The sequence below is a fragment of the Pipistrellus kuhlii genome, unplaced genomic scaffold (genome assembly GCF_014108245.1).
Source record: "Pipistrellus kuhlii isolate mPipKuh1 unplaced genomic scaffold, mPipKuh1.p scaffold_m20_p_3, whole genome shotgun sequence".
Taxonomy (NCBI): Eukaryota; Metazoa; Chordata; class Mammalia; order Chiroptera; family Vespertilionidae; genus Pipistrellus; species Pipistrellus kuhlii.
The window spans coordinates 3,687,499-3,715,275 of record NW_023425529.1 but is presented as its reverse complement, the minus strand read 5'-3'; the positions used below and the strand labels follow the sequence as shown (position 1 = coordinate 3,715,275).

The following is a 27,777-nucleotide window of genomic DNA, read 5'->3' as shown; positions in this document are numbered from 1 at the left end:
ATTATGCATTCAGAGATCATAATAATTTGGCACTCAGTGTATATCACACATTTAAAAAAAGAATGTCCTGCCCAGAGATGCATGGCTGTCCTTAGCAACCCTGCTGCCCAGTGGCCTGGTGAGCACAGGCCTGGTTTATTTATGTTCTGCCTCTGTTAAAAGAATGAACGAACCAAGCTTTGACAGTCTTTTGAGAGCCTCCAGCTCCAACACCCTCAGGCCCACCCACCGAGTCCCCATTCTGCACTGATGACTAAGGAAGCCGCTGGAACTTAGTGCCTGACTCTTCCTTGAGCCAGCTCAGTATCAAGTACACAGCAGGTGCTCAATAACTAATGAACTAAAGCTTAAAGGAGACACTCCTAGCTTCCTTGGCCTGGGCCCAGCCTGCCTCCCTCTCTCTCTCTCTCCTTTACTGCATGACTGCCGCCCCACCCTGGCCCGTGCCCAGCACGCTGCCCTGCTGGCAGCTTCCAGGATGCACTGTGCAGGTGCTCGCTGCACAAGCACAGCACAGCGCCTCCAGCCCTCGTGCGCACAGACACACGGACACAGGCTCATAGCACATGGACTCTTTATTGTGACGCTCAGTGGAAACCTCTGGAAACCAGCTTCCTGTAGTGGTGACAGCTGCAGCACATGCTAAGGCACTTTTACTCTAGAAAAAGGGCGGGTGCGATTCCATTCACTCCTTTGTGACAGCAACTGGGACCTGAATTCAGAGCTTTGGAGGCGTATGTAGCTTTTACACAGCTTCATGATTTGTGGAGTTTGTTTCTTTAAAAAAAAAAAAACCTTCTTTGCCATAAGGAAGTCTAAATGCAGCATATACATAACAGTTAGGAATACAGGGAAATCAGCAACCAGTGCAGACCAGTGTAGGACACGCTCCTCTCCTAAACAGGCTCCAAAGGAAGGCAGTGACGAAGATGGGGGTTTACCATTTGTTACAAAGGGGAAGAAAACCTTTTCTTTTTCTCCTTCCAAAAACATCTGTGCAGATGGTGGCTTTTTCAACGCTACTGAGTCAACGGTGCCGATAAACGACCCTCGGGCCCGGTCCTGGCGTAGGTCAAGGTCGTGTGGGAGGGTCACTGGCCCCATCGGATGCCCTGGCTGTCAGATCTGGGACAAGTCCCTTAACCATTAAATATATTTGGTCCCCAAGAGTGTTGGGAGAAGCCACTGCTGGCCCTTCCGGCTTGCCCCTGAGCCCCGTCTGCGGGTCCCAGCCTGGCTGTGGCAGGGCAGGCTGCCCTCCGCAGAGGAGGGGAAGGGGTCATCATTGCACTTGAGACGTTCTAGAATCAGGAAGGGGACAGTGCGCTACCCAGGGGGGTGGGGAGGAACGCCTCCCTCCCCCCCAGCACTCTGTGCCCTGCACAGAGGTGGCGCCCTGGGCCTGCTCTGGCCGCACCACCCAGAGCCCACGGGAGGGGGCCGGCGGGGCAGAGGGTGTGAGGTCACCGCGTGTGATTGCCAACAGCAAAGAAGGGGGTAGGGAAGAGCTGGTGGCAGAGGGGGTAAGGTGACGATTCTTCTGGGGTGCTGGGCTATCAAAACTTCTTAGTCTGAAGAAAAATAGATTCGTAGAAAACTCTCTTGCCCGTCCCCGGCGGCCGCCCTTCCGGCCTCACCACCTTGCGCTTTTTGGCAAGAGGAGGCCGAAGGCCCTGCTGGCCACTCTGTCCCCAGCCAGGGGCCCAGGGCCCTGACTCTTTGGTATCAGGTTCTCGGGGTGGGAGGGAGGGTGGGGAGGCGAGGGCAGGCGAGGGGAGGGCTGCAGCAGAGAAGCCAGAGGCCCTCACAGGCCTGGGGGGCAGGGGGAGGCACAGGCCTGAAGTCCCCTGGCCTGGTGACAGGGGCTGGGGTCACGGTCACAGCAGTCCCGAGGAGGTGGGGGGGTGCTGCGGGGACTAGAAAGGGGAGGCGGAGTCATCTGTTGGTCGTTCGGTCTGTCTGTCTGTCGGTCCTTCTGAGGCAGAGAGGTTATTCGGCAGCTTTGGCCTCTGCCCCGTCAGCTTTGCCGTCCACCTCGTCGTCCGAGCACTCGCCGGTGCCTTTCCGAGCCATTCGGCGGGGCACGACAAATGGCAGGTCCCCACGCCTGCAGGCAGAGGCAGAGGGTCAGAGGGCCAGCCAGGGTGGCCCAACCCAGCTCACACACCACGGCGACCCCTAGAGGCAAATGGGCGCCTAACATCCCACGGGAGAAGCAATACAGGCCAGGCGGGCTCTCGGGGAGCAGGTGGAAGCAAACCCACCAGGACCTCAGGGCGGATGACAAAGGGAAAGGCACTAGAACAGATGGAGTGGCCTTCGGCAGCATGCCTCCCTGTCCTCAAACGGAGGACAAACGGAGACGGAGAGATGCAGGGACACAGAGCGGGAAGCCCAGCACCTGCCTCCCACCACGTGTAAGAAGCAGTATTCAAGCTGACAGAGGCCTGCTCTTGCGAACTGCATGCGTGGAAAAGCTATGAACAGCAGGCAGCGACGAGGAGAGGCCCTCTGCCCGCAGGTGTGGTGAGAGGGCAGCAGCTGCGTTCAGCAGGCGCTTGCAGCACCGAGCGTGGGCCGGCCGGGCAGCTGCCTCGCCCCCCTCTATTGTAGTTCAAAGGCCCAGCAGGGGACCCTGGGCATCGGGTTGGGAGCAGCCACAGGAGCAGACTTTGCAGATGGGATGGAGTAAGTGACCTAGAATTTAAGTCCACCCACAAGGCTGGGCCTGAGCCCAGAGGGCGAGAAGAACCGGGGCAGCGGCCCTGAGGCCACTTTCTCGGCCTCCAGGGCAATGCTCCCTGCCATCGAGGACAGACACACTTTGAAAGCAGAAATACTGGGAGTGGGCGGCTGAGGGCTCACCTGAGCTTGTTCTTGAAGGAGCTGACCTCCCGGTTCATGGCGTCCGCGGTCTCGGTGGCGTCCTCCAGCTCACGCTGCAGTTTCCTGCGGGAGGCGTTGGCCCGCTGGGCCTCCTCCTCGGCCTCCTCCAGCTGCTGCTTGAGCTGCTTCAGGCGGGTGGACGCCTTGTCGGCCTGTGGGGATGTGTGGCCAGTGGCCATGGTTAGGCGCCCCGGCGAGGGTGGCCTGTACGGCCCCTGGCCAGCCCCCCGCTCTGCCCACAACACACCTGGTCCTTGAACTGCTCGGCGTTCCTGCGCTCATCATCCACCTGCAGCAGCACGTTCTTCAGCTTCTTCTCGGCCTGACACGCCTGCTTGCAGGCCGCCTGGCGCTCCCTGCCAGGCACAGACGGTGCGGCTCAGGGGGACACCCTCCTTCGGAGGGTCCGGCCCACGCACTGCAGGCTGGATCACCCACTCCCGGCCTCACCGCTACTTCCTCCCAGGGAGGCCTTGATGCTAGGGCAGCCCCTCTTTACAGGACACCCCACTGCGAGCTCTGGCTCTTCTGGGACCTACGTTAATTGGCCCCATTTCACAGATGGGGAAACTGGGACTCCGAGAAGAAAAGGGACACATCTCAGAGCATATGTGGCCCTAGGAAAAAAGAAAATTGAGATGGGGGCCCAGTGGGACCCCCATTACCTCCCAACAAGTCTCTGTCTTGCTGAGCCCAGACTGTGCCCAACTGGTTGTGAACGCCTACCTCTGTCTGAGGCAGCTTACCAGACAGTCCCCCAAACCCTCAACTTCAGAGGGGCCCACAGGCTCCCCAAGCTCTACAGGCCCCAGGGAAATGGAGGAGAGTCCGTCGGGATGGGGAGGTAAGCCACAGGGACAGGAAGCTGGTTCCTGACTACATCCACGGGGCCTGAAGCTTGCTCAGGTGACGGGAGAGGGAGACCTACTTCGTCTCGTTGTCCAGCTGCTCCTCCAGCTGCGCGATCTTGGCCACCAGGGCAGTGATGGAGGCCTTGGACTTAGACTTGACGGTGCCCTCCATCTCCTTGTTCTGGCGCTCCAACTGCTGCCTGGCGTTCTCGTTCTTCTGGGCATGGCTGTGTTCAGGTCTGTGTTGATCTGATCGATCTGTGGGAAGAAGGGCTCGTGAGCAGAGGAAGGCTGGGGACCCTGCTGGGGACAAACCCCACAGGTCCCGTTATAACACCAGGTCCCCCAAATTTAACAGGAGCCAAGACACGCTCCCCTAAGCAATCAGGAAGCTGCTGGCTTGGCCGAGGTGGCGCTCAGGACCCACAGCCCAAGCACAGTGTGGTGCCCTGCCCACCTGCAGGTTGGCCTTCTTCAGCCTGTCATTCACCAGCTTCGTGTTTTCCTCCTCCTCCTCCAGCTCCTCCTCCAGCTGGGCGATGCGAGCCTCCAGGCGCCACTTCTCCAACCTCAGGGCTCTGGGGAGGCCGGAGAGGCGTGAGAAGGGGCCAGTCCCAGAGGGGGCATACCCCCCACAACACCCACCTTTACACAGTGGCTCACTCACCCTTTGCCGCTACTGATGGCAATCTCGTTGGCTAGCTTGTCCCGCTCCTGCTGGGCCTGGCGCTTGGCACGCTCTGCAGCTGCCAGTTCCTGCCACGAGAACCCAGAGTGTGACCCGCTGGCAGCCTGCTGCCCTGAAAGGCCACTCTTCCCTTCCTGGTCCTCTGCAGTGCCATCCTCCCCAAGACTCTGGCACCCCCTCTAACATCCTTCTGGGCCTGCCTCCTCCAGGAGATCCTTTCCCACGAGCCCCTCTGGCTCACAGGGCTGATTCCTCCCTCAGAGGTCACAGATTGGGCACCACAGGTTTATAAAGTCCCGTCCCTGTCGTGTGTGTGTGTGTGTGTGTGTGTGTGTCCCCCACCCCCTCGCCCATCTAAGTGCTTGGAACCAGGCCTGGAGCCAGGGATGTAGCGAAAAATAAGAAACTATTGTGGCCTAACGGAATGCTGGTCACTCTTCATCCCGGTTAGACCAGACATCAGGAGGGACGAGCTAAAGACGTGAGTTAGGACCTGGGTGTGAGGTCTCCTAAAGCCAGGTGGAGGAGAGGAGCTTGACCCCCAGGGTGAGGGGCCATGGACAAAGGCCCTCATGTGACCATGGAGAGAAGGATCCCACCCAGGCCCAGGCAGGAGAGCACAGTCAATTAGCAAGAATGGACGAGGACCTGCCTGGATGTCTGGCCCCCACTGCAGAAGCCGCCGATCGATCCTGAGCATCTATATGCCTCGGGTGTGATAGACAAGGGGACACTCGGCACACAAGCCTCTGGGAGGGACCTCTCTTGGCCAGGAGGCCATTCACAGCGGGAGGTGGAGGTTACAGACTGAAATCCTGCAGGGAATTCTTTCATCAAGACCCACCCCAACTAAATCCTGGAGTTCCCCTAGCCCAGTGGTCTGCAAACTGCGGCTTGTGAGCCATATGAGGCTCTTTGGCCCCTTGAGTTTTTAGCAAAGGACAGCTTAGGAGTACCCTAATTAAGTTAACAACAATGCACCTATCTATATAGTTTAAGTTTAAAAAAATTTGGCTCTCAAAAGAAGTTTCAGCCAAAACCGGTTTGGCTCAGTGGTAGAGTGTCAGCCTGCGGATTGAAGGGTCTCGGGTTGGATTCCGGTCAAGGGCATGTACTTTGGTTGAGAGCACATCCCCGGTGGGGGTTGTGCAGGAGGCAGCTGGTTCACGTTTCTCTCTCATCAACGTTTCTAGCTCTCTATCTCTCTCCCTTCCTCTCAGTAAAAAATCAATAAAATATATTTTAAAAAAAAGAAGAAAAAGAAGTTTCAATTGTACTGTTATTTGGCTCTGTTGACTGATGAGTTTGTCTACCACTGCCCTAGCTTATCTTCAGCCCTGCACTGCCACCTGCTGGCCAGTGGGCAGAGACTCTGATTGACCCTTTGGTCCTGATCACCTTCAGCAGCTGAATCATCTCGGCCTCCATGCTCTTCAGCTTCTTCTCGTTCTCCTTGGCCTGAGCCAGGATCTCCTCGCGGGAGGCCCGCGTGTCATCCAGCTCGCGCATGTAGTCCTTCATCTGGGCCTGTGGGGGGAGGAGAGCTTGGTACCTCCACCCTGACCCCAGTGGCCACTCATGTCCTGCCCACCCCACATCCCGCCTCCCACCCCTCCAAGGACAACCATCAACAGGACCTGTGGCTGCTCTTCTCCTTGACACCAGAAGGAACAAGCTTAACTAAAAGGGCAAAACAGTAACCAAAGACAAAATGCTCCTTTACCTGACACCCTTTTATTTTATACTTATTGGCCATCAGGAACTATGACGTGGCTCGTGTTTCACTTTCTACAACTCCCTGTTGGCTTGAATCCAGCGCTCCGGCACTATTCCCCTCACCCCCACCCCACGCCGACACCTGCTACTCTGCCAGGTTATCCCGACCTCACGCAGGAGCACATTTCCTTTCTTCTTCTCCTGCCGTCTGTTTTAATCCTAAAGATCTTGGTCAAGTAGCTTTCAGACTGTTTGTTCCCACTCAACCGCTGGGCCTGAGTCTCCATCTGTGAGATGGGCCAAGGGCACCAAGACCTTCCTCAGATAGGGGGAAGGCGGCAATCATCCCCATTCACTGGCCACCCCACAGACTCCGGGCCCCACGCGGACCCAGCACCGCCGCCTGCGGCCACGTCTGCTGTGGTCGGGCCTGACCTCACCTGCAGCTTCCGCAGCTGTTTGATGGCCTCGTCGCGGTTCTTGTTGGCCGAGTCGATGTGGGCCTCCAGGTCCTTCAGGTCCAGCTCCAGCTTCTTCCGCGCGGCCACTGCCAGTGAGCGCTGCTTCCGCTCGTCTTCCAGCTCTGCCTCCATCTCCCGCACCTGGGGGAGAAGCTGACAGCTCAGGAGGCAGGACCCGCACACAGACCCGGCTCCAGCTCTGAGCCCAGGTGGGTTTGGCCTAGCTCTGTGGCTCTATGGGGCTCAGGAGCCAAGGAGAATTACTAACAGAAAAAATCCTGATATGCTCAGGGATTCCCCGACTTCCCAGGACAGAGGACTGGAAGACATGGCCAGGGAGCCTTCCTCCATCAGGTAGAGGGAGGAGAGGGGGCATCTGCTGGAAACCTGGCAGGGTGGGGGATTCCATGCCCACCTCTGCCCAGAGGCCGAGAGGGCCCTGACCCTGGAGGAGGAGCGCCACACGCACCTGTCTGACCAGCTGCTTCTTCTTCTCCTCGCTCTGCTCGTCCCGGCCCTGCAGGTCCCGCTCGAACTGGGCCTTCATGGCCTGCAGGTTCACCTCCAGCCGCAGCTTGGCGTCCTCGGTGGCCTGAAGCTTATCCTCCAGCTTCTCCAGCTGGGTCTTCATCTCCTCCACCTGCTGCTCCAGGGCCCGCTTAGACTTCTCCAGCTCATGGACCTGCCACCAAGGGGACCCGAGTCAGGACCAGAGGGACAAGGGGTCCCCGAGGGTTCAGTGTCCACTCCCACGCTAACCCTCCGTGCTGCCCCACGCAGCCCCTCCTGGTACTCACACTCTTGCCCACGTCGTCCTTGGAGCTCATGAGGTCCTCCATCTCCGTGCGGAACTGCTTGTTGACCCGCTCCAGCTCTGCCTTCTGCTCCATGGCCTCCTCCAGGGCCCGGGCCAGCGACAGCGCCTTGGTCTCCTTCTCTCGGGCCTCTGCCTCTGCCCTGTCACGCTCCTCCGCATACTTGGCAGAGACGGTCTTCTCCTCCGCCAGGAGCTGGGAAAGATATGGCCATGAGACTCGAGCAACGGCTCCTAGAAAGAGCTCAGAACCCGTGGACCCAGGCCGGTAGCACGTGCAGACTGTGACTGAATGTCCAGTGCTGGCCAGGGAGGGGCACCGGGAAGAACAAGCACAAACTGCTGCCTGGGCAACCCAGCTGGTTCCCACGGTGACAGGCACTGTCAGTGTGTAACCGATGAGGGCAGAGATCGCCTCTGCCACCAGGATTTAGGTCTCTCGTTTTATCACTCACTAATGGTTCTTTGTCCCACAGCTCCCTCCATAAGAACCACAGGAAACATGGCCGCTCAGACCTGGAAGGGCTCTGTTCTCCTGAACGACCTGATGGGTGTGACTCCAGCTGCTGCGGCCTCGCCCAAGGACGTGAGTTTAAATCCCCCTGGTGCCCACTCTTCGTGTGGGCCTACCCTTGCTGAGCCTTATTTTCCCACCTCCCATTCCCGTGGTCCCGCCCCTCATTTATTCCATGCACCTGTTTCTTAAAGGACCAATGAGTAAGTGCTTTAGACCACATGTGTCAAACACAAGGCCCGCGGGCCAAATCTGTCCTGCCAGGCCTTGCAATGTGGCCCGCACCGCGCTGTCATCACTGCACTCCGCTGCGTTTCCATCACAATGACAGTTTATGACTGTTCAGCAAACCATTCGGCCCGCGATTTAGGCTGGATTTTAGATTTTGGCCCCTTCTCTGATTGAGTTCGACACCCCTACTTTAGACTTTGTAGGCTGTGTGTATGCAGCCACCACCTGACTTTGTGCTGATATCAGCAAAGCAGCCAGAGACGCTGGACAGGAAGCAGCCTGGCCGAGCGCAAGGGGCCGGGAGCTGAGCCCTGGTTTCTCCCATTTTCTATCCCAGCCCACGATCTGCCCTCTATGTGCTGCCTCAGGTCCTGTAGAATGAGGAAGAGGCATGAACACATGCACAAAAAAATCGGTTCATTATAGAAGGCGTGAAAAACATAAGAAACCAGAAAGCGGAAAAGTCACTCCTGAGTCTATCAAATGAAGATGCCCTGCTCCGAGCACTTCCTTTTTTGTTGTTAATTCTCACCTGAGGATATTTTTTCCATTGATTTTTAGAAAGAGTGTGAGGAAGAAGGCGAAACATGCAGAGAGAAACATCAGTGTGGGAGAGACACATCCACTGGTTGCCTTCCGCACGCCCCGACGGGGGCTGAGCCTGCACTAGCCACTCTAGCCACTGACCCAACCCGACTAGGGCCGAACCCTTTCTCACCAGGCCCCTCAACAAGTGGGAAGCCCACACTGCTGCTAGTGATGGGATCCCAGGCTCCCTCGGTGTCCGCGGCCGAGGCCCGAAGCCCCGGTGTTTACAGAAGAAAGGAAATGGGAGCATGCGGACGGCACACACCTGGTCAAACTTCTTCTGCTTCTTCTCCAGGTTGGACACGCTCTGCCGCTGGTGGTCCAGGTCCACGAGCAGGTCGTCCAGCTCCTGCTGCAGCCGCGTCTTGGTCTTCTCCAGCTTGTCGTAGGCGGCCACCTTCTCCTCGTAGCGCTGGCTCAGCCCCTCCAGGTCCTTCTGCAGCTTCCTCTTGGCTTCCTCGGCAGTCTCCAGGCACCCCACACCATCCTCCATCTTCTTCCTCATGTCGGTCACCTGGGCAGGAGCAAGGAGTAAGGAGACACCCAAGATGGCACCTGTTCAGGTCACGCACCTGTGCCCAAGGCCGCTGGGACTGGCCTGCTACCTCACGAATGGAGGCCAGGGAGCCCCCCAATTATGGAGCTCCCTCTTCCACTGGGTAAGAGAAGCCGAGTTTCTGCAGAGAGTGTCTGCCTAGGACATGGAGTGGCACTCAGGCCGGCTTTGCAGGGCCTCTCCACTGTGACCTACCCCTTACAAGGGCTCACCGAAAGCAAGCATCCTCGTCACCTGCCCCAGGCAGCAGGGCCAGTGCCCTCTGGGGAGTTGGTGTGCGGGAGTCAGGAGGACCCAGACACTGTCCTCAGCCTCCTCCTTGCACCTGGACACAGAGCTGCCCTCACACGCACGTGCTGGCCACTCCTCCCCCAGACTGGGAGCGGACAGTGCACCCATTCTGAGCTCAGGGCAGGCCTCCCGACCGGGCACACTGAAGACCCAGACAGGATCTAGAACAGGGCTCCTGACCGAGTTTGGATGGGTCCTCTAGACGGACCTGACCGAGTTTGGGTGGGTCCGTCTAGAGCAGACTACGAACTCCTCGTGATGACATCCTGATACACACAGAATGCACAGGACTGTCAAGAATGCCAGTACAGGAATGTGGCGGTGCTCAGATATTTAAAAACTAGTTGTGACCCAAGTGCTTCTTTATTAGCACATTGAGAAGCAGCCTCCGGAAATGCCAGGACCACAGTGACGTGCCCGAAGCCCCGCCGTGGCCTGGACATGGGACTGGGTTCTAGTGAGAGCAAGGCCACAGCACTGTGACCGCCATGGCTGGCTGTCCACTGGCATAAGGGCAAAAATGCTAGATGTCGGCTAGAGACTGGTAAGGACAAAGGTGTCCAGCCTCCTTCCTCCGAGTCCACGGGTCCCTGAATTCTACCTGGGCTCCTGGGCTAAGGGCCCTGGGCTGGAGAGGGCAGAAGCTCCCTGCGGAAGGGCACCCAGCACTGGCAGCCTGGATGGACCAGCAGGCAGGGCTGTGCCTCCCCAGCCTGGGCCTCTTGCGGGGAAGCTAGCACCGAACCTGGGCCTGGAGGGTGGCCATCTGCTTCTCCATGTTCCGCTTGGCCTCCTCCTCCTCCTCCAGCTGCTCCTTCAGGGAGTTCTTCTCGTCTTCCACCTGCTTCAGCTTGGTGCTCAGGCTCAGCTTCTGCCGGTTCTCCTCCTGCAGGAGCTCCTACACGGGGACAAGAGGGGTGCGGGGCCGGGAGGGGCAGCGTCAGAGCCTTGCAGCCCCACATCCCTGGCGGGGGAGCAGCTGGTCCCTCTGATCAGGGAGACCCTGCTGGGGAGCCGGAAGGACCCAGAGGTGTGCAGGGGATGCACTGCCTCCTCCTGGGAAAGGCCCAGCTGCAGAGACCAGCTGCCACCCTCACCTGTGTGTCCTGCAGCTGGGACTCCAGGGTGGAGAAGTCCTTGGTGAGCTTGCTGGACTTGCTGTCAGACTGAGTGAGGAGGCCCGTCACGTTGTCCAGCTCAACCTGCAGGGACGGTGGAGACAAAGGCATGAGTCTGACCAGGCCTGCCCCACCTCCGTGCTTCCAGGCTAAGCTGAACCAGAAGCCTCGCCGAGGAGCCAGTGTGAGGCAAGAAAAAGAGCAGGAGCCTGGGGAACTGGGCCCCAGGCGAGGAGCTGCCCAAGGGACCACGGCCCAGGCCTGGGTCCCGTTAGAGTCCTCACCTGCAGCTTTGTGACCTTGTCGGCCAGCTCCGTGCGCACGCGCTCTCCGTCGTTGAACTTCACCTGCAGCTCCTGCAGCTGGGCCTCCACTTTCTTCCGCTTGTGCTCGGAGTCCCCTTTGCCCTGCAGCAGGGCCTTCACCTCGTTGGCCAGCTCCCCTCGCTCATTCTCCAGGGTCTGCTTGGCCTTCTCAAGGTTGGCTTTCACCTGGTAGGAAAGGAAGCAAAGGTGTGAGAGGGCATCAGCCTAGACTTGTTACGAGACTGGTCTTTCTAGTACCATTGGGAGAACAGCTGCCTCTGCCGAAAAAAATGATGTTGGGTACGTTTGGTAGGTGGCCTCTTGCCAGCACCCTGGACTCAGAAGGCTCGCACTTGATCAGTACTCATCACTTAGCCAGTGCATGACACCAGTGCGTGACACCCACACATGACACCCGTGCGTGACACCAGCATGTGTCCTCGTCTCTGAGGTCTCAGCTGCTCCACCTCTAATCCACCTCTGCCCAGCCTCCCTCAGGGGAGAGGGAATGGTAAAGTGTAAGACTTTGTCACTGCTGATATGATGGCATTAATGATGATATTACAGAATGAAGGAAATTATAACTGTTCACAGCTAGACATCCAGCAAAGCCTTTTTCAGATTTGATGTTCAAAGTAATGATGTGATGTTCTTCCAAAGAATAAAGTGGAGTTTACAGAACAAACACGACAATCCCATTCTAGTCTGCACCACGCTGGCCACAGGTCCTGGGCAAGTGCAAGGGTAAACCGTGAATGCAGAGGAATGCTGGGTAAACAGCTAAAGGTCCAAGAAAGGCTTCAATCTGCGCATAGCTGGGTGGGAGTTGAAGAGAGACAGATGGACAAGACTTGTTTCTAAATTTTTGTGGTGGTTGTTAATGCTCACTGGAGGAGATATATATATATATATATATATATATATATATTTTTTTTTTTTTTTTTTTTTTTTTTTTGAGAGAGAGAGAGAGAGAGAAACATCTATGTGAGAGAGACACATGAATTGTCTCCTGGACAGGGTACACGCAGGGCTGAGGATCAAACTTGCATGCTCCTGATGGGAAATCAAACCCACGACCCTTTGGCACATGGGCCCATGCTCTAATCATGGAGCCACACCGGCAAGGCCTCTAAAATATTTTATAGGAAACAATTTATAGGTTGCTCACAGAAGAGTTCTGACCATGTGAGCTGCCACTGAGAGTGGCTGGGAGCTGGGAGCCACAGGAGGCAGGACTTTCCTGTTAAAGAACTGTTAAGGCACCAGCTGCCTGGCAGAGAAACCAGCTGGGATGAACATCCCCAGGGTTTTCCCCAGAAGACTCCAGCTGGGAGGTGTCTAGAGAGGACCCAGACTTCAGAAAAGGGACCCTCAGGCCCTGTGGAACTCCATTTCCTGGGAGCTTTCTCGTCTGGTAGTTGTTGAACAAAATAATAGTAACTGAGCCCCTAAGTGCTTTAATGCCATTTAAGTGCTTCATGTGTCATTAACTCCATCTGACAGACCTATCATTACCTCTTTTACACAGGGGGAAACTGAGGCATGGGGTAACTATCTGCTGAAGTCACACAGCTGCTGAGGGCTGGAGCTCAACTCTGACCCCTGACCTCGGCAGTCTAGCTGGGGAGCTGTTCGTCCTACAGGACTGGCCCGGAGAAGCAGCCAGACTCCAGGAGGACCCGCCCTTGAAAGGTGCCAGATCTCCCACACTCCCCAGCTGAAGTCACATCCCTGGGGGAAGCCCACGTACCCGCTTTGTCTGCTCCAGCTGCTCGGCCAGCTCCTCCACAGCCTGTGAGTGCTTCTGCCGCATCTCCTGGATCTGGGCCTCATGGGTCTTGGCCTCATCCTCGAGGGTCTTCTTCAAGATATTCACTTCCTGCTCACGCTTGGACCTGGAAAGAACTGCCCTCAGAATGGAGGCCAGGGAGCCTGGAGCGGGGCTGCCCCGGGTGCCAGCCAGTGCCCTGGGCCTCCCACCCCAGCTGCCATCCTCTGCAGGCATAGGCACTGCAGAGGCTTCTGTACCCTTCAGCCTTAAACCCCAGCCTGTCTCACCCACACTTCAAGCCAGGTTCCTGAATAGGGCTTTGGTAGAGAGAAGGTACTGAGGATCCTACAGCTTCCATGCTCTTTGTGTATTCACACCAACTCTGCGTGTATTCACACACGCTCTGTGTATTCACACACGCTCTGTATGTATTCACAGGCCTGGGACCCACCCCTTCCAGGCCTCGGCCTCCTTTCCCGTCTGTGGCTTGGCCAGTCCGCCCCATGGCACACCTGAGCTCCTGCTGGGCAGCCGTAGAATCCAGGGTGTCCTCCAACTCTGTCTTCAGAGCCTCCAGCTCTTCCCCAAGGTCCCGCTTCTGCTTCTCAGCTTTGTTCCGAGAAGCACGCTCAGACTCCAGGTCCTCCTGCAGCTCGGAGATCTGAGATTCCAGCTCACGGATCTTCTTCAGGGCCATGTTCTTCTGCGTGGCTTCTTCCTCCACTCTGCCAAAGAAACCAACGTCAACGTGAGGCCAGTTCACCTCTGAGGAGCAGAGTTTGCAGATAAGGCTTCAGAGAAGAGCAGCCAAAGCCACTTGTGGCAGTCTGAGTCCTAGCCCTTCGCTCACTCAGCACAAACATTGCCTGAGGCACACTGAGCCAAAGGTAAGGGCAGTGCCACTTTCAGCACGGGGAAACTCAGAGAAATCATTTCATTTGCCAAACTGAATTCCAGTGCTTTCAACATACAGAGAAGTTCAAATATTAAATAAACCAATAAAGAGGAATAAATCACTACAGTCCATAAAGACTGCAACAAAATAAAAATACAAATGTGCCACAGATTCTAGGTGATAATGATGTATCAATGTAGGTTCATCAACTGTAACAAATATATACACAGACAGTCCTCAGGTTACGTCTGACTTGACATGGCATTTCGTGGTTGCGTCGCCATCTCCCAATTATTTATAACAAGAAAAAAAAAATCCATCATTTCAACATATGTACACATGTGCTTTATATTTTTTATTATTTACTGTATTTACCACAACTAAAGGTCAGGAATTGTTATCTTTCTTTAAATTTTTTTTTTTTTTTTTTTTACTGTTTTACGTGATTACTGCTGTGTATGTGCTCCACAGTGAGTGACGTAGGTGCTTATATAGGTGGGTTCCGACTTACGGTGAAAATTGAGTTCCATCACGCTGTAGAAACGGATCTCCGACGTAACCCGAAGACCTACTGTATACCACTCTGGTGTAGGATGCTGATTGTGGGAGAAGACTGTGTGTGTGTGTGTGTGTGTGTGTGTGTGTGTGTGTTGTGGTAGTGGTGGAGGTTATAAAAATTCTCTATACTGCTGGTTCAATTTTTCTATGTGTCTAAAACTACTCTAAGAAATAGTCTATTTTTAAAAAAAGCATGCCTAGAGCCAATGGTTTGGTGATATTGTGGATGACTTTTTGGGAATTAGAAACAAACAAATGACAGGAAATGTTTTGCTGTGAACCGGTTTCCAAGACAACAGCAGAGCAAGTACTCCCAGCTCACTGAGGCACTAAGGCCCACAGCGGGCAGCCGCAGGAAGGGCTGGCTCTGACGCCCTGGCAGGCTGATGCTCCGGCTCACCTGGCCAGGGCAGCCTGGACCTCCTCCTCTTTCTTGGCCAGCTGCATCTTGAGCTCGGCGATCTGAGCCTGGAGCTCAGCGATCTGGTCGCTGAGGTCCGTGGAGTCCCCCTCCAGCTTCCGGCGGGTCTTCTCCAGCTCCTGACGCTGCTTCTCCTCTCTTCGGAGGCGCTCTGAGAAGGAAGAACGGGGAGAAGCCGACAAAGTCCTTAGTGGCCAGAGACCTTGGTATCTTGCTTTTTAATTATTTTTTTTTTTTAACATCTTGATTGATTTCAGAGAGGAAGGGAGAGGGGGAGAGAGATAGAAACATCAATGATGAGAATCATTGATTGGCTGCCTCCTGCACGCCTCACATGGGGGAATCAAGCCAGAACCTAGGCATGTTCCCTGATCGGGAATCAAGCCGTCACCCCTGGTTCATAGGTCAACACCCTAGCACTGAGCCATTGCCGGCTGGGCTATTTTTAATTCTTACGTAAATTCTGCAGATTATAAAATACACATGAGGGTTGAAGGGTCACAATACACAGACACCCAGACCAACTCCCGGATGAAGGAGAACATCACCATGAGCTACCAGGTCCTGTGTCTGTCCAACCCTCCCCACCCCCACCCGCTGCCCTGGGCACACCGCTGCCCTGTGTCTCCGCAAAGGGCACGGTGGTTCCTGGCCAAGCTCAGATTTCACTGATTTCCCCTATCACCCGTGTCCACTCCTCTTAAGGGGAGGAGCAAGCGGTCCACAGACAGCCATGAGTCTGCAGGTCTCCTCACCACAGACCCAGGGCCCAGGGAGACCAGAACACGATATGTCACTCTGTCCCAAGACAAGCAAGGACCCTGCGATATCGGCCTAGCATTTTACAGTACACACAGCTTGTCCACAGCACTAGACCCTTTAGTTCTCACAAATGCCCTTTCACTGTGCCCCCTGGGAGGTGAGTGATGGGTACAAGATGACAGCCAGGGAGCGGCAGGCTGGGGAGGGGTGGAGGAACCAGGAAGTAGAGGGGCAGGTCTACCTAGAACCTCTTGGGAAGGCTCCAAAGCTGGTGAAACCCACGGAGCACGATGGAAACGCCAGGGCTTTACCCTGAACGCACTTTACTTAGGGGTAGCCCCCTCCCCCCACACAGCACCGGTGCCTGCCAGCCCAGAGTCCCATCGGGACCAGATGCTGGACCCTAGGTCTTGAGGGCAGCGGCTGGCTGCTGCAGACCCTGTGCCTCACCCACGTGGAGTGCAGGTGACACCAGCCGGGCGCTCCCACTCCTGGCAGTGACGCCCAGCCTGGCCCTGAGCGGTGGATGCCTTGGGTTCCTGAGTCAGACAGCTCTGCCCATCACCCTCTTACCCTCCAGGTCGGTGATCATGGCCTCGTGTTTGTTCTTAAGCTTAGCCAGGCTCTTCGATTTCTCCTCCTCTTCCGTGAGGTTGGTGGTGAACTCGGCTATTCTGTCTTCCAACAGCTTCTTCTCCTGTGGGGTTAGGGGTGCAGTGTGTGAGGAGGTGCAGTATGTGAAGGTGTGCAGTGCATGTGAGAATATGTAGTGTGTGTGAGGGCATGCAGTGTGTATGAGGGTGTGCAGTGTGTGTGAGGGTGTGCAGTGTGTGAGGAGGAGCAGTGTGTGTGAGGAGGTACAGTGTGTGAGGGTGTGCAGTTTGTGTGAGGGTGTGTGTGAGGGTGTGCAGTGTGTGAGGGTGTGAGGTTGTGCAGTGTGCAAGCTGGCCAAGGATCTCAGCTTACTGAGGAGAAATGCCAAGCCTGTCCCTTGGGACATCCCTTCAATGTGACCCTGGCACCCGGAGGCCAGGGGACACCCAGGAGGGGCACAGGAAGAATCTTCTCCTGAGCAGAAGCCACGGTGCTGCAGACAGCAGCCAGGAGGCTCGGCCGTGGCCTGGGCCGGCCCGCCCTCCACAGCCCGCGTCCCACACCAGACCTCACCTTGGCCAGCTTGCAGTTCTGGTCTTCCAGGATGATCTGGTCTTCCTCCAGCTTCTTCAGCTTGGCCTCCGTGGTAACCTTCTCCAGCTGCAGCTTCTGGCGGGCGCTCTCCTCCTCCTCCAGCTGCTCCTCCAGCTCCTGTCACAAAGCCCAGGGACGTGAGGAGATGGGCCCCACAAGCCCAGTGTGGGTGGCTCAGACGTGGCCCACCCACATGTGGGGTCACACAGTAAAGACTGGGGCGTGCAGACAAGAAGCCCAGTCCAGTCATGAGGTCGCTTGTTCTGAGGTGCTCCCATTAGCAAGCTCCCCACCATGAGGACGTGGCAGAGAGCAGAGCGGGTCGCCCTCCGCTCCTCAGAGCAGCCGGCACTGCAGGAAATAAAACTGGCTTTGTGCTCAGCTGGGCGGCACGTGGTAAGCGGAGACACACATTTGAGAAACAACTGCCCGAAGAGAAAGCCCCTCAAAGACTGTCCCACAAAGACAAAAGGGGGCAGATCGGCCCACGAAGGCACTTCCATTTTGTGTTCTCTCCAGTTCCCACTCACTGCTCCTCACAGCACCCGGTCCCCTCCTCCCCGTGTCCGGTGTCCAGAGGGGGCGGAGCTGGGTTACCTGGATGTTTTGCTGCATTTTCTTCTTCTCTGCCTGCAGGTGCTGGCAGCGCTCCTCCTCCTCCTCCACCCTGGCCTCAAGGTCATGGCAAATCTCCTCCAACTCCTGCTTCTTGGCCGTCAGGCGGGCCCGGAGCTCCTCGGCTTCAGCACACAGCTCCGTTTCCGCCTGCAGCTGCTCTTGCAGCTGCATCTTCTCTGCCATGAGCTGCAAATGACACGTGTAAAATGTGAGTTCCTTCAGCCTGCTCAAGCCACTCCGGGACAGATGTTCCCTAGCTCGGCCTTCCGGAGAGAGGACCATGCTGACAAGAGCAGTTTCCATCTTGGAAGTGCTAAGTTCCCAGCCACTGTCTAACTATCATGTTCTCCATCCTTTACTGCTACGACAGGGGCTGCACACCAAGGTAAGATCCCTAGGAAACAGGCTCAAGGGCTGGAGCTGGGCCTCAAACCCAACACTCATGAGCTTTCCACCCCACTGGGCAGCCTCCCTACATCGCATAGCCCTGAATGAAGTCTACAGAGATTAGCCATTTCCTAGTGAAACATCTCCTTGAACATGCCTCGCCCGCAGAGGGCCAGCAGGTGGCAGCACTGCGACCAGCTGCACGGTTTGGGACGGTCCACAAACACTCACCTGGGACTGCAGGGTCTCCATCTCCGTGAGCCTGTTCTCTGCAGCCAGCTGCTTCTCCCGGACTTTCACCAGCTCCTCCTCCTTGGCCATCATCTCCTCTTCCTGGCGGCTCACCTGCAGCAGCGGCTTGACCTGGGAGAGGCGATGGAGACAGACACGCTCAGCTTAAGGCGACTGTCCAGACAACAGCCATGAGGCTTCCCCCTCACCCACAGAAGGGTGAGGGGTAAGTAGGCACGCTGTGGGTACACACGGGGGCAATCTTTCTGGAAATCAATTTGGTGGAGGGCAGTGCCCAAGACACGTGTGGCCATGGCAGGTGGACCTTCCATCTTGGAAGCTGCTGTGTGAGCCACTCTAGGCCAGCCTGCCAGCAGGCCATGGCCATCCACACCGGACAAACACGACTGCTTACATGCCCCTGGACCCCACGGGCAGGGCCACCCAGGAGTCACGCTGCCAGGCACGGGGAGGCAAAGGCAAAGCGCCCTCAGGGCAAGAGTCCCAACGGGAGGCCCGTCCAGGACCCACCTTGGTGAAGAGCCGCCACCACTGCCAGTTCCGCAGCTTGAGGTAGGCGGCGCAGTTCCTCTGCAGGACCTTCATGGCCGTCAGCTGCTGCTGCCGCTTGGCAAAGGCCCTGTGGGCGAGCGGCAAGGTCAGCACCTCAGGGCAGGGGACAGACCTCTAACCTGTCAGTCCTGACCTTGCTCCCGGGAGCTTCTCCGGAGGGCTGACCCTGCCTGGGCACCTCAGGACAGAACGGCAGAGGAAGAGGCTGGCCTTGGGGTGGAGTCCTATGGGTGACCTTGCAGAGGGTGGCAAGGGCCTGGGTCACAGGCCCACCCTCCTTCACGAGGTGGAAGAACCTTGTGTACTAACTGCAGATCCAAGCCAAGCGTGATCGCTGGCCATTCAGCCGATTACTGACTTCAGCTTCCCGCCCTTAAGATGGCCACTAGCGGGGCTTCTGGATGAGCGAAGGCTCTGGCTCCCAGCGCTTGGAGCTTAGGCTGCGAACTATAGCCCTGGGCTCAGGAGACCAATGTCCTGCAGCAGGTGAACCCCAAGGGCTGCCTCCTCCCCTCCCCTGGGAACTCGGGGTGCTCTGGGGACAGCCAGGCTCCGGGTGTCATCCCCACACGAGGGACACAGCAAGAAATACCAGTGAGCGGGAGCCTTCGGGGCAGGCAAATCCAAGCACACTCACCACCTGTCAACCCGGTCACTTTAAACATCAGGCGGAAACCCAGGAAGCTGGGGATCAGGGAGCGCCACCTGGCCTCCCTCAGGCAGACACCTGACTGGCATTAGGGCTCCCAGGCCACAGCTTCCTCTGCACCAGGAGGGTTCGAAGGCCCGAGTGCAGGGCAGGCGAGGGGAGGCTGGTGTCTCTGGAACTCACTTTCTGGCCAGGTAGCCCCTGCAGCAGGCCTGGAACCCGATGATGACGTCAGTGATCTTCAGGTCCCTCTCCTCCTCCAGGTGGGCCAGCACGCCGGCCCGGAAGAACACCTTGCTCTGGCCGATGCGGTACAGGTTGCTGTCCAGCTCCAAGGCTTTGATCTAACAGGAGAGAGCAGGCCATGTACGCGCCACCAGAGCCCTCAGTCAGCCAACACTGAGAGCCTGCCTCGGGTGGGGAGTGTGTGTGTGTGTGTGTGTGTGTGTGTGTGTGTGTGTGTGTGTGGAGGGGGAGGGGTAAGATAGGGTCAGTCCTGGAGTTTCTGCTTCTCTGCTTATCCTGGGGCTCAGGGGGGTGCTAGGAAGAGGGGCAGGTGGGTTCCAGCACGGGTCAGGGTTGCAAGTCAGACTTGAGGAAAACACAGAGCCTCAGCTTTAAAGGGAATGTGAAGTCCTCTCTTCCTCCTCCCCCCACCTCTGCATACTACAGTCATGCGCTTCAAAAGCCAGGCTGCCCCCCTGCAACCAAGCACCATCATCGCAGTCACGGAGAGGAGCACACGCTCCAGAACAGGCCAGGCCCAGGCTCAATAGGAGGTGACCCTGGGCCTTCCCCTCTACGAGCTCACGTCTCCTAAGCTATAGACGGGGATGCTTTCTTTAAAACACAAAAGGAGCCAATGACAGAGTAAATACCTTCCCCACAGTATAGCTGTGGGAATTAGAGAAGAGGATGGAGAAGGAACCTGGCAGAACGGGACCTGGTGCATTGGATGGCCAATAGAGCATGGGCGTCACCTGACCCACAGGGCATCCCCCACTCCGCGCTACTCCCCCTCCCCCCATGAGACAGGCACTGGCCATGTGGCGCGCACCAGCCAAAGATCCTTCCAAGCAGAGGGAGCTCCACTCACCATGAGCACACACGCCTGCTTCCCATCCATGAAGCCCTTAGGGATGGAATTGGGCGTCAGGATTTCGTATCTAAGGAAGAGAAGAGAAGCCGGGTCATTCATCCCTCATTCAATGCACGTGGCCTGGAATATCCGTGAGAGAGGGCCACCCGACAGTGTTGCAGACATCGAGTTCCTTCCACGTTTTGAGGAAAGAACACCTGGAGAACCCCACCCTGCCCCTTTCTTAGGCGGAATGGCACAGGAAGCCTTGACGTTTCCCGGCAAGTGAATAAAAACTCTCGGTGGACTGTTTAACTCACTCAAGGGTGAGCTTCAGGTTGGGCTTACTGGTTGATAATTGCCCGGTATCCACGGCTATAAACCCAGAAGGCCACTCATCTCTTCCCGAGATGCTGGGGGCACTGCCAATACCCGGGATGGTCCCAGAAATAGAGGGCTGCGTCATGATAGCAACTGTCACTAAACACAGTCACTAGGCCAAAAGGACAGAGTCATTAACACCCCTCTCTGCACACATGACGAGAAGCTGCAGTGTCCTATGACTTTCTTGCCCTTTAATGCCCAAGTCTCTGGCTGACCTCTGTAAATTGCCTCTAACGGGGGCAAACTGTGTCAGGCCCCGCAGTCGCTAGGCATGAAAGCCAACAAGATTACTTCTGTGAGAAAAGCAGGGAAATCCTTTTCCATGTAGAGGGCGGAGCAGAGAAGGAGCGTGTGGGGAGCTGGCCTGACCTCAGCGCTCGGTGGCCGAGGAAGAGGCTTCCTCGCTGCAGGCCCCGCTCACCTCTGCCGGAACTCCTGGAAGACCACCCGGTTGGGGAAGCCCTGGCGGCAGATCCGAATGCCCTCGAGAACCCCGTTGCAGCGCAGCTGGTCCAGCACCAGGTGGGGGTCCAGTTTGCCAGACTAGAGAAAACACATGTGTTTGGACTTGCTGCTGTGCCTCGGAACTGACGGAGATGGGTAAGGGTCCCCTCCGACTCAATAGGACCAAAGCCTCAGGAGTCCTAGCAGTCCATGGGCTTTTTTTTCCCTCCCCCTGGGGGACACCCAAGAACACGAGCATTCATGGGAGACCCAGAAGCCCTTCCTGGTTCACAATCTGGCTTCCTAGCCTTAGGGAAGCGTGATGGTTTCTTCCCTCCAGAGGTAGTCTAGCTCATCCAATCTTACGGCTTTCATCTGAACCATGCTCCCGCACCAGCACCCCCCAGCCTCCGGGTCTAGGAGCTTGGTGTCTGTAGCCAAATTTATCCCTGAGGCCCAGTAGAGGGGACCAGGGCCCATGTGCCACAGTGTTTCTATGGCAGCCTTTTGGGCCAGTGCCCGCCATGGGGGGGGCAGGCACCGAATTTGACATGGCTGCAGAGTCCATGGGCTTTGATGCTAAGTTACATGATGCAAGTCCTGGACAGGCTACGAGACAGCGCCACCAGGCGGCAATGCAACTTCAAATGCAGCCACCCTCTGGGGAGCCCCGAGCCAGCCCACAGATGGGCTTCACCACGGGTTTACCAAGGGCACTCCATATGCTGTGGGGGAGGAACCACTGCTTCTGGGGAGACAGAACAGGGCGGGACGCCCTCACCTTCTTCTCGTGGTTGGGGATGATGCAGCGGACGAAGTTGGGGTTGGTGTTGCGCAGCGTGGCCATCAGCTTGGCCAGCTGCTCCTTGTAGAGCTGCCCCACGGTGCGGAACATGCCCTTCCGCGTCTTGAAGGCCCCGGGCAGCGCCGTCTCTGACATGCCGGCCACCTGGTCCAGGCCGATGATGCGGTCCACTACACAGACCACACAAAAGCACGTGAGTACCCGGCGGTCCCCGCAGGGCGGGAAAGAGACAGACGTCTGGACAGAAAAAGACGTGAGACTACAGAACAGCAGGAGCCTTTCTGCTCAGTCCACAGTCACCCCCAACGATGAGCACACTTGACCTCATGAGCAGGAAGCAGGAAAGGGGGAAGGGCTGAAAGCCACTGAGACTGGTCTCTCCTGGCTGCAGCCATAAGCTCTGTCCACAAAACCTATCCTCAGCCCACTCGGCAGCTTTCCCACAGACACAATAAAGCTCGCAATGTGTTTGGAACAGTGAGCCTAGCTATCTCTCCCTGGCTCTGGGTGGTGTGAAAACATGTCTTACAGGACCTTATAGTCCTGTGGTTGGTAAAACAAAAATCAATATCCTGAATTCCATTGCCCTTTACCTGAGCACAGGCCTACCCTGTTTCCCCAAAAATAAGACAGTGCCTTATATTAACTTTTTCTCTCAAAGTTGCGCTAGGTCTTATTTTCAGGGGATGTCTTATCTTTCCGTGCGCTAGGTCTTATTTTCGGAGGATGTCTTATTTTCGGGGAAACACTGTAGGAGGAGGGGGGAGGGGGCACCAGAGCTATGTGCCATTGTCTACAGCGCTCGTGGTTCGCCATCTAGGATCGCCCAGGCAGCGCTCTCTAAGCCCGGGACCGAGAGCTGCGTGGTGGTATCAGAAGTAGAGTCCTCCACAGAACCACAACCAACTGAGCCCGTTCCACTCAAGTTTCCTCACACTCTGTGACTTGCTCTGTCTCCGAGCTCAAGGGTCTTTATCATCTGCCCCAGATCTCTGAGGAGTTGCCCTCGTCACCGTGACGCATGCGCAGAAGCAATGAAACAAACTGCTTCCTCCATGGCATAAACAAAACAACAGATGAACCCAAAGCAGCCAGCGACCTGAGGTCAGAGTTAAGCCAGAGCCAATGTTAAACTGGAAGCCTTCAGCTGCAAGATGCAAAGGTTAAGAATTCTGTGACAGCCTGTTCCCTATCCCTTTATGGCCGGATCTTGATTACTTATGTGAAAACAAGCAAGGAGGACAGAAACTCAAGACAGAAGCCAGGAGTGAGGATGAACCTGATAACCAATTAAAATGGGAGGCATTGCCGAAACCGGTTTGGCTCAGTGGATAGAGCATCGGTCTGCAAACTGAAAGGTCCCAGGTTCGATTCCGGTCAAGGGCATGTACATTGGTTGCAGGCACATCCCAGGTAGGGGGTGTGCAAGAGGCAGCTAGTCGACATTTCTCTCTCATCAACGTTCCTAGCTCTCTACCCATCTCCCTTCCTCTCTGTGGAAAATCAATAAAATATATATTTTTAAAAAATAATAATAAAATGGAAGGTATTTTTGACCTTCTAACCCAGGGCCACTCAGCTTGCCCCGAGGAAGATCAAACATGTCCACATAACTGGCTTTCTGTGGGCCTGTGCTGCCCCCTGGAGGCAGGTGCGGGGCTCTGGAGTGCTGGGAGAAGGAACACACAGATGTGGTTTTATTTCAGAGGCACATGCACAGGCAGCTCACACCTCCACCTCATGCTGAGACCCCTGCAGCCCTTCAAGCAGTAAGACGCCACCTTCCAACGCCAGCCAAGTGGAGCTCTGAGGAGCATATGGGTTTTTAAATGTTTTGTCCTTTAAGTCTGTAACGTGAGGTCTCCTGATTTGGCTGGTTCTCTACCAGGGGCCTGCGTTGGGGGGAGCCTTCCCACAAGGCCGGGTGGACCAGGGCGGGGCAGTCAGGCAGGAGCGCCAACGGGCAGGACGACGCAGCAGAAGCACTTGCCACAGCCCTGGATGCACCACACACAAGGGCCGCCACTGCGGGTGGCCAGTCACCTGGTTCTAGGTGGAGAATGGGAAAGCGTTGATAGAAATAGGCTCTCTGAGTGCTCTGCATCTCTGCAACAGAGAGGTTAAAGCAAAACCCAGGCAGAGGGAGGAGAGACCGGCAGGACCGTGAGAAAGCACAGCTCCAAACCACCAGCCTACCCAGGAGAGGTGGCAGCGCAGGGAGGCGTGGACAGGAACCTGCGTGGCCGGGCTGTGGGCCAGCTGTGACCTCCCACACGTGGAAAGCGCTGTGGCTTGCCTGCGGACAGCAAAGCCCTGAGAGGAAGTAGCTATGCAGCACGCTCGAGGGCACTGAAGGGCAGCCTCACCCCTTCGGCTCAAAGAGACACTGTCATGGGAGCTACAGTCCCCCCACGGCCTGTGCCAGGTGGAGCTGCACCCCTTGTTTTGTGGCTCGGCCGCTGCAAAGGCGGGAGAGCCCAGCCGCAGCCACAGGGGGACGGGGTGGGGGCAAAGGGCATACCATCCTTCCACAGCTCCGAGACGAACTTGTCCGAGGACTGGTGCAGGAGCGTGGCGATGTTGTCGTTCAGGGGGTCCATGTTCTTCATCAGCCACTCGTCGGCTTTGTAATCCACCTGCAAGAGCCAGAGTGCGGAGTCACAGGCTGCTCCGGGGACGCGAGCACCACAGCCTCTCAGAGGGCACGTGTGGAAACGTTAAAACACATGAACACCCCTTGACCCGGTGTTTCTATCCCTAAGAAGGAAATGATGAGTGACCAGGGCAAGGGACTAGCAAGAAAGATGTTTCCTCAGGTGTTACACAGACAGCAAACAATTTAAAACAACACAACTACCCAGCAAACTGAACTAAGAAAACTATGCTGCAGCTACCCAACAGAATATTCTGGGTGGGTTGTGTGTGTTTTTTTTTAATTATTATTTCATTTTTAGGTAATATGACAAAAAAGAAACATCCTAAAAAGACATATACCAAAATGTTTAATATTACTGTTTAGCAATAGGACTTTTTTGCTTTTTGTCTTTTCAGGATGTCCAAGTTTTCTCTAATGAGCATGTATTCTCATCTTTTCTAAAGTATGTTCTTAAAAATACAAGTAACAGCCGAAGCCGGTTTGGCTCAGTGGTAGAGCGTCGGTCTGCGGACTGAAGGGTCCCAGGTTCGATTCCGGTCAAGGGCATGTATCAATACATTGGTTGTGGGCACATCCCCGGTAGGGGGTGTGCAGGAGGCAGCTGGTCAATGTTTCTCTCTCATCGATGTTTCTAACTCTCTATCCCTCTCCCTTCCTCTCTGTAAAAAAATCAATAAAAATTTAAATTAAAAAAAATATAAGTAACATGTTGTATCTTCGTTGCAAAGACTCCAGAACAGTAAGAGCAGAGCGGCAGGCCGCCCTGGCCCCCTCTGTCCAGCCCATACCACGGCCCAGGGGTGACTGCTGTGCCCTGGCTGGTGGTCACGTGTACTACAGTCGACGACATGGTGATGTGGCTTCTTTTTCCCTCGGAGCAGAGTTACATCCCGGGAGATGACAAACCGCAGGCCGGTGTCCTGACCACCTGGGCACAGCCAGCCTGCTGGTCCTCTTGCTGCTGCGGCACAGCCCAGGTGCCCCGGGTGGATGCGCACAGCAGTTTCATCATCACCCAGACCCCCAATGGGGTCAGGTGTGCCCGGGTTTTTGCGTGATAAACAGCACTGCAACCGAAGCCTCCTGTGCCGTCTCTGCACGCGCATTTTTTTTTAATTTTTTTTTATTGATTATTTACAGAGAGGAAGGGAGAGAGATAGAGAGCCAGAAACGTCGATGAGAGAGAAACATCGACCAGCTGCCTCCTGCACAACCCCCACCAGGGATGTGCCCGCAACCAACGTACATGCCCCTGACCGGAATCGAACCTGGGACCTTTCAGTCCGCAGACCGACGCTCTACCACTGAGCCAAACCGGTTTCGGCTGCACGCGCATTTCTAACAGGCGGAAGCGGAGGTGCAGGCTCAGGGGCATCACCTTAGTAGCTGTAGAAACAGTGTTTTAATGGTAGTTTAGAATCAAGAGTGGCTTCAGCAGCCTTAGGAACGTGAGGAGCGAAGTCGGAGGGCTGGCAGTGGGGCCCCGTGTGGCTCGGGAGCAGTGCTGCGAAAGCCCACGGCTCTCCTCACCGGGTCACGTTGGCAATAACAAAGCTTTCACCACTCAACCACACCCACACCTCTACCGTAATGACTGTTTGGCAAGGTCTGGAGACACTTGTGCTGTAGGGAGGTGCTACTGCCCTCTGGTGGGAAGAAGCAGGGATGCTGCTAACATCCTATAAACTTTTAATAGGGGTCCTCAAACTTTTTAAAGTGGGGGCCAGATCACGGTCCCTCAGAGAGCTGGAGGGCCGGACTATATGAACTACTAATTCCTACTGTAACACCTCGGCTGCGCTCACTGCCCAAAAAACCTAGCGGGCCGGATCAGACTCCTCTGTGGGCCGCATGTGGCCCGCGGGCCGTAGTTTGAAGACCCCTGCCACTGTCCCCAACAAAAGCGACTGGTAGTGCGGACACTGAGCGGCCCTGCCCTAGAGCACTGACCTGTGCCCGGAGCTGAGCTTCACAGGCTCACAAACGTGGCCATGTGAGGTGGGAGACACCCCCATTTTCCAGATGAGACAATCAAGGCCCAGGGAGGATGAGGAGCCCAAAGGCACACGGCAGCAGAGCTCTAACTCAAACTCCAGACACTGCCTTTAGCACAAATCTCAGAACCGCACCGGGAAAACGCGCCTAATGACAACACAGAGAGCCTCACACCCCAGGGCCTGACAGCAGTGGTCGGCAAACGCATTAGTCACCAGAGCCAAATGTCAACAGTACAACGACGGACATTTCTTTGGAGAGCCAAATTTTTTAAACTTAAACTAAATAGGTAGGTACACTGTTATTAACTTAATTAGGGTACTCCTAAGCTGGCCTTTGCTAAAAACTCAAGGGGTCAAAGAGTTCCATGTGGCTCGCGAGCCGCAGTTTGCCGACCACTGCCTTACAGGATGGCAGGAGCTTCTGATGAGGGGTAGCCCGTGTGAAGGCGCTTTGTAAGGCGTGACGGCTGTGTGAGTGTTGACTATTGCCACCAGCACATTATCAGACGAGAACGCTACGCCCCGTCCCTGACCCGGGGCTGCGAGGCTTGTGGTCCCGGAGGCCCTTCCACCTCCTGAGAAGGCCCCGCCGCACTTCCTGTGCGCGCCCCACTCACCTTGCCGGCGTAGTGGATGATGCAGAAGTCGGCCTTGTCCTTCAGCTGCTTGGGCTTCTGGAACTTGGGGTGGGTGCCCTGCTCCTGCACCACCTTCTCCACAAAGCTCTTGTCGGTGGCCTTGGGGAACCAGCACTCCTCGTCCAGCAGGGCCAGGACGCCGGGGGGGCCTGCCTGGAGGAAGCACAGCAGCCCCAGGTAAGCGTGACCTGCGAGCCCCACCCACCCCTGCCCTCACAACAGGCCAAAGCCTGGGGTTTCTGGGCGTTTTCAGAACCCCCAGAATCTCACCAGAAGGTGGGCACACTCCCCCGACAAGAGAAAAAAAAAGAAAAGAAAAAAAAAAAGGAGCATTACTGAAAGCACTCCATGTGGGGATTCTAATTTAAAGAGATTTCTGAGGTCTAGGCTGTGGCCACACATCTCAATCCAATGATCCATCACAGGGATTCTCCACGCCAGTGCTCTGAGAACGCCTGGTGGGCTTCATGGACTGTGCAGACCCCGATCCATGTGCTCAGGGGCTGCCCGCAACTGGCGCCCCAGCCCCTGGAGTCAGTCACTCTGAGACATCACCCCCACGCTCTGTCTGCACAGCCATGTGGCGAGACGTGACTTTTAGGAAGAGAAAGTGGGGCAGAGCCCCCAAACAGCCGGTACAGAGCACACCGTGGAGCCTGCTGAGAAGCCTCAAAGCCAGATGGGCTCTTGTTCGCTGGAAAAC

The 27,777-nt window shown here is 56.2% G+C and overlaps 1 protein-coding gene and 1 non-coding gene across 2 annotated transcripts in view; both read right to left on the bottom strand.

Moving 5' to 3' along the window:
- Window positions 1–557: 557 nt before the first annotated feature.
- The window catches only part of MYH9 (myosin heavy chain 9), a 90,516-nt gene continuing 63,296 nt past the window's right edge, over window positions 558–27,777 (bottom strand). The window contains 29 exon segments of the mRNA XM_036458800.2: window positions 558–2,107; window positions 2,866–3,038; window positions 3,134–3,242; window positions 3,815–3,968; window positions 3,971–3,995; window positions 4,195–4,315; window positions 4,405–4,493; window positions 5,824–5,952; window positions 6,582–6,743; window positions 7,072–7,284; window positions 7,400–7,612; window positions 9,015–9,263; window positions 10,342–10,494; window positions 10,694–10,798; window positions 10,999–11,205; window positions 12,770–12,914; window positions 13,303–13,515; window positions 14,644–14,815; window positions 16,000–16,123; window positions 16,594–16,731; window positions 17,212–17,418; window positions 17,851–17,982; window positions 18,382–18,490; window positions 19,256–19,416; window positions 20,169–20,238; window positions 20,956–21,077; window positions 21,760–21,953; window positions 24,305–24,419; window positions 27,054–27,227. Of these exon segments, the coding sequence (XP_036314693.1) occupies window positions 1,990–2,107; window positions 2,866–3,038; window positions 3,134–3,242; window positions 3,815–3,968; window positions 3,971–3,995; window positions 4,195–4,315; window positions 4,405–4,493; window positions 5,824–5,952; window positions 6,582–6,743; window positions 7,072–7,284; window positions 7,400–7,612; window positions 9,015–9,263; window positions 10,342–10,494; window positions 10,694–10,798; window positions 10,999–11,205; window positions 12,770–12,914; window positions 13,303–13,515; window positions 14,644–14,815; window positions 16,000–16,123; window positions 16,594–16,731; window positions 17,212–17,418; window positions 17,851–17,982; window positions 18,382–18,490; window positions 19,256–19,416; window positions 20,169–20,238; window positions 20,956–21,077; window positions 21,760–21,953; window positions 24,305–24,419; window positions 27,054–27,227 (4,296 nt within the window). The 3' untranslated portion in view covers window positions 558–1,989.
- LOC118731048 lies at window positions 21,404–21,538 on the bottom strand. Its single transcript, XR_004991750.1, has one exon. It is a non-coding gene; the product is annotated as a small nucleolar RNA SNORA5 (small nucleolar RNA).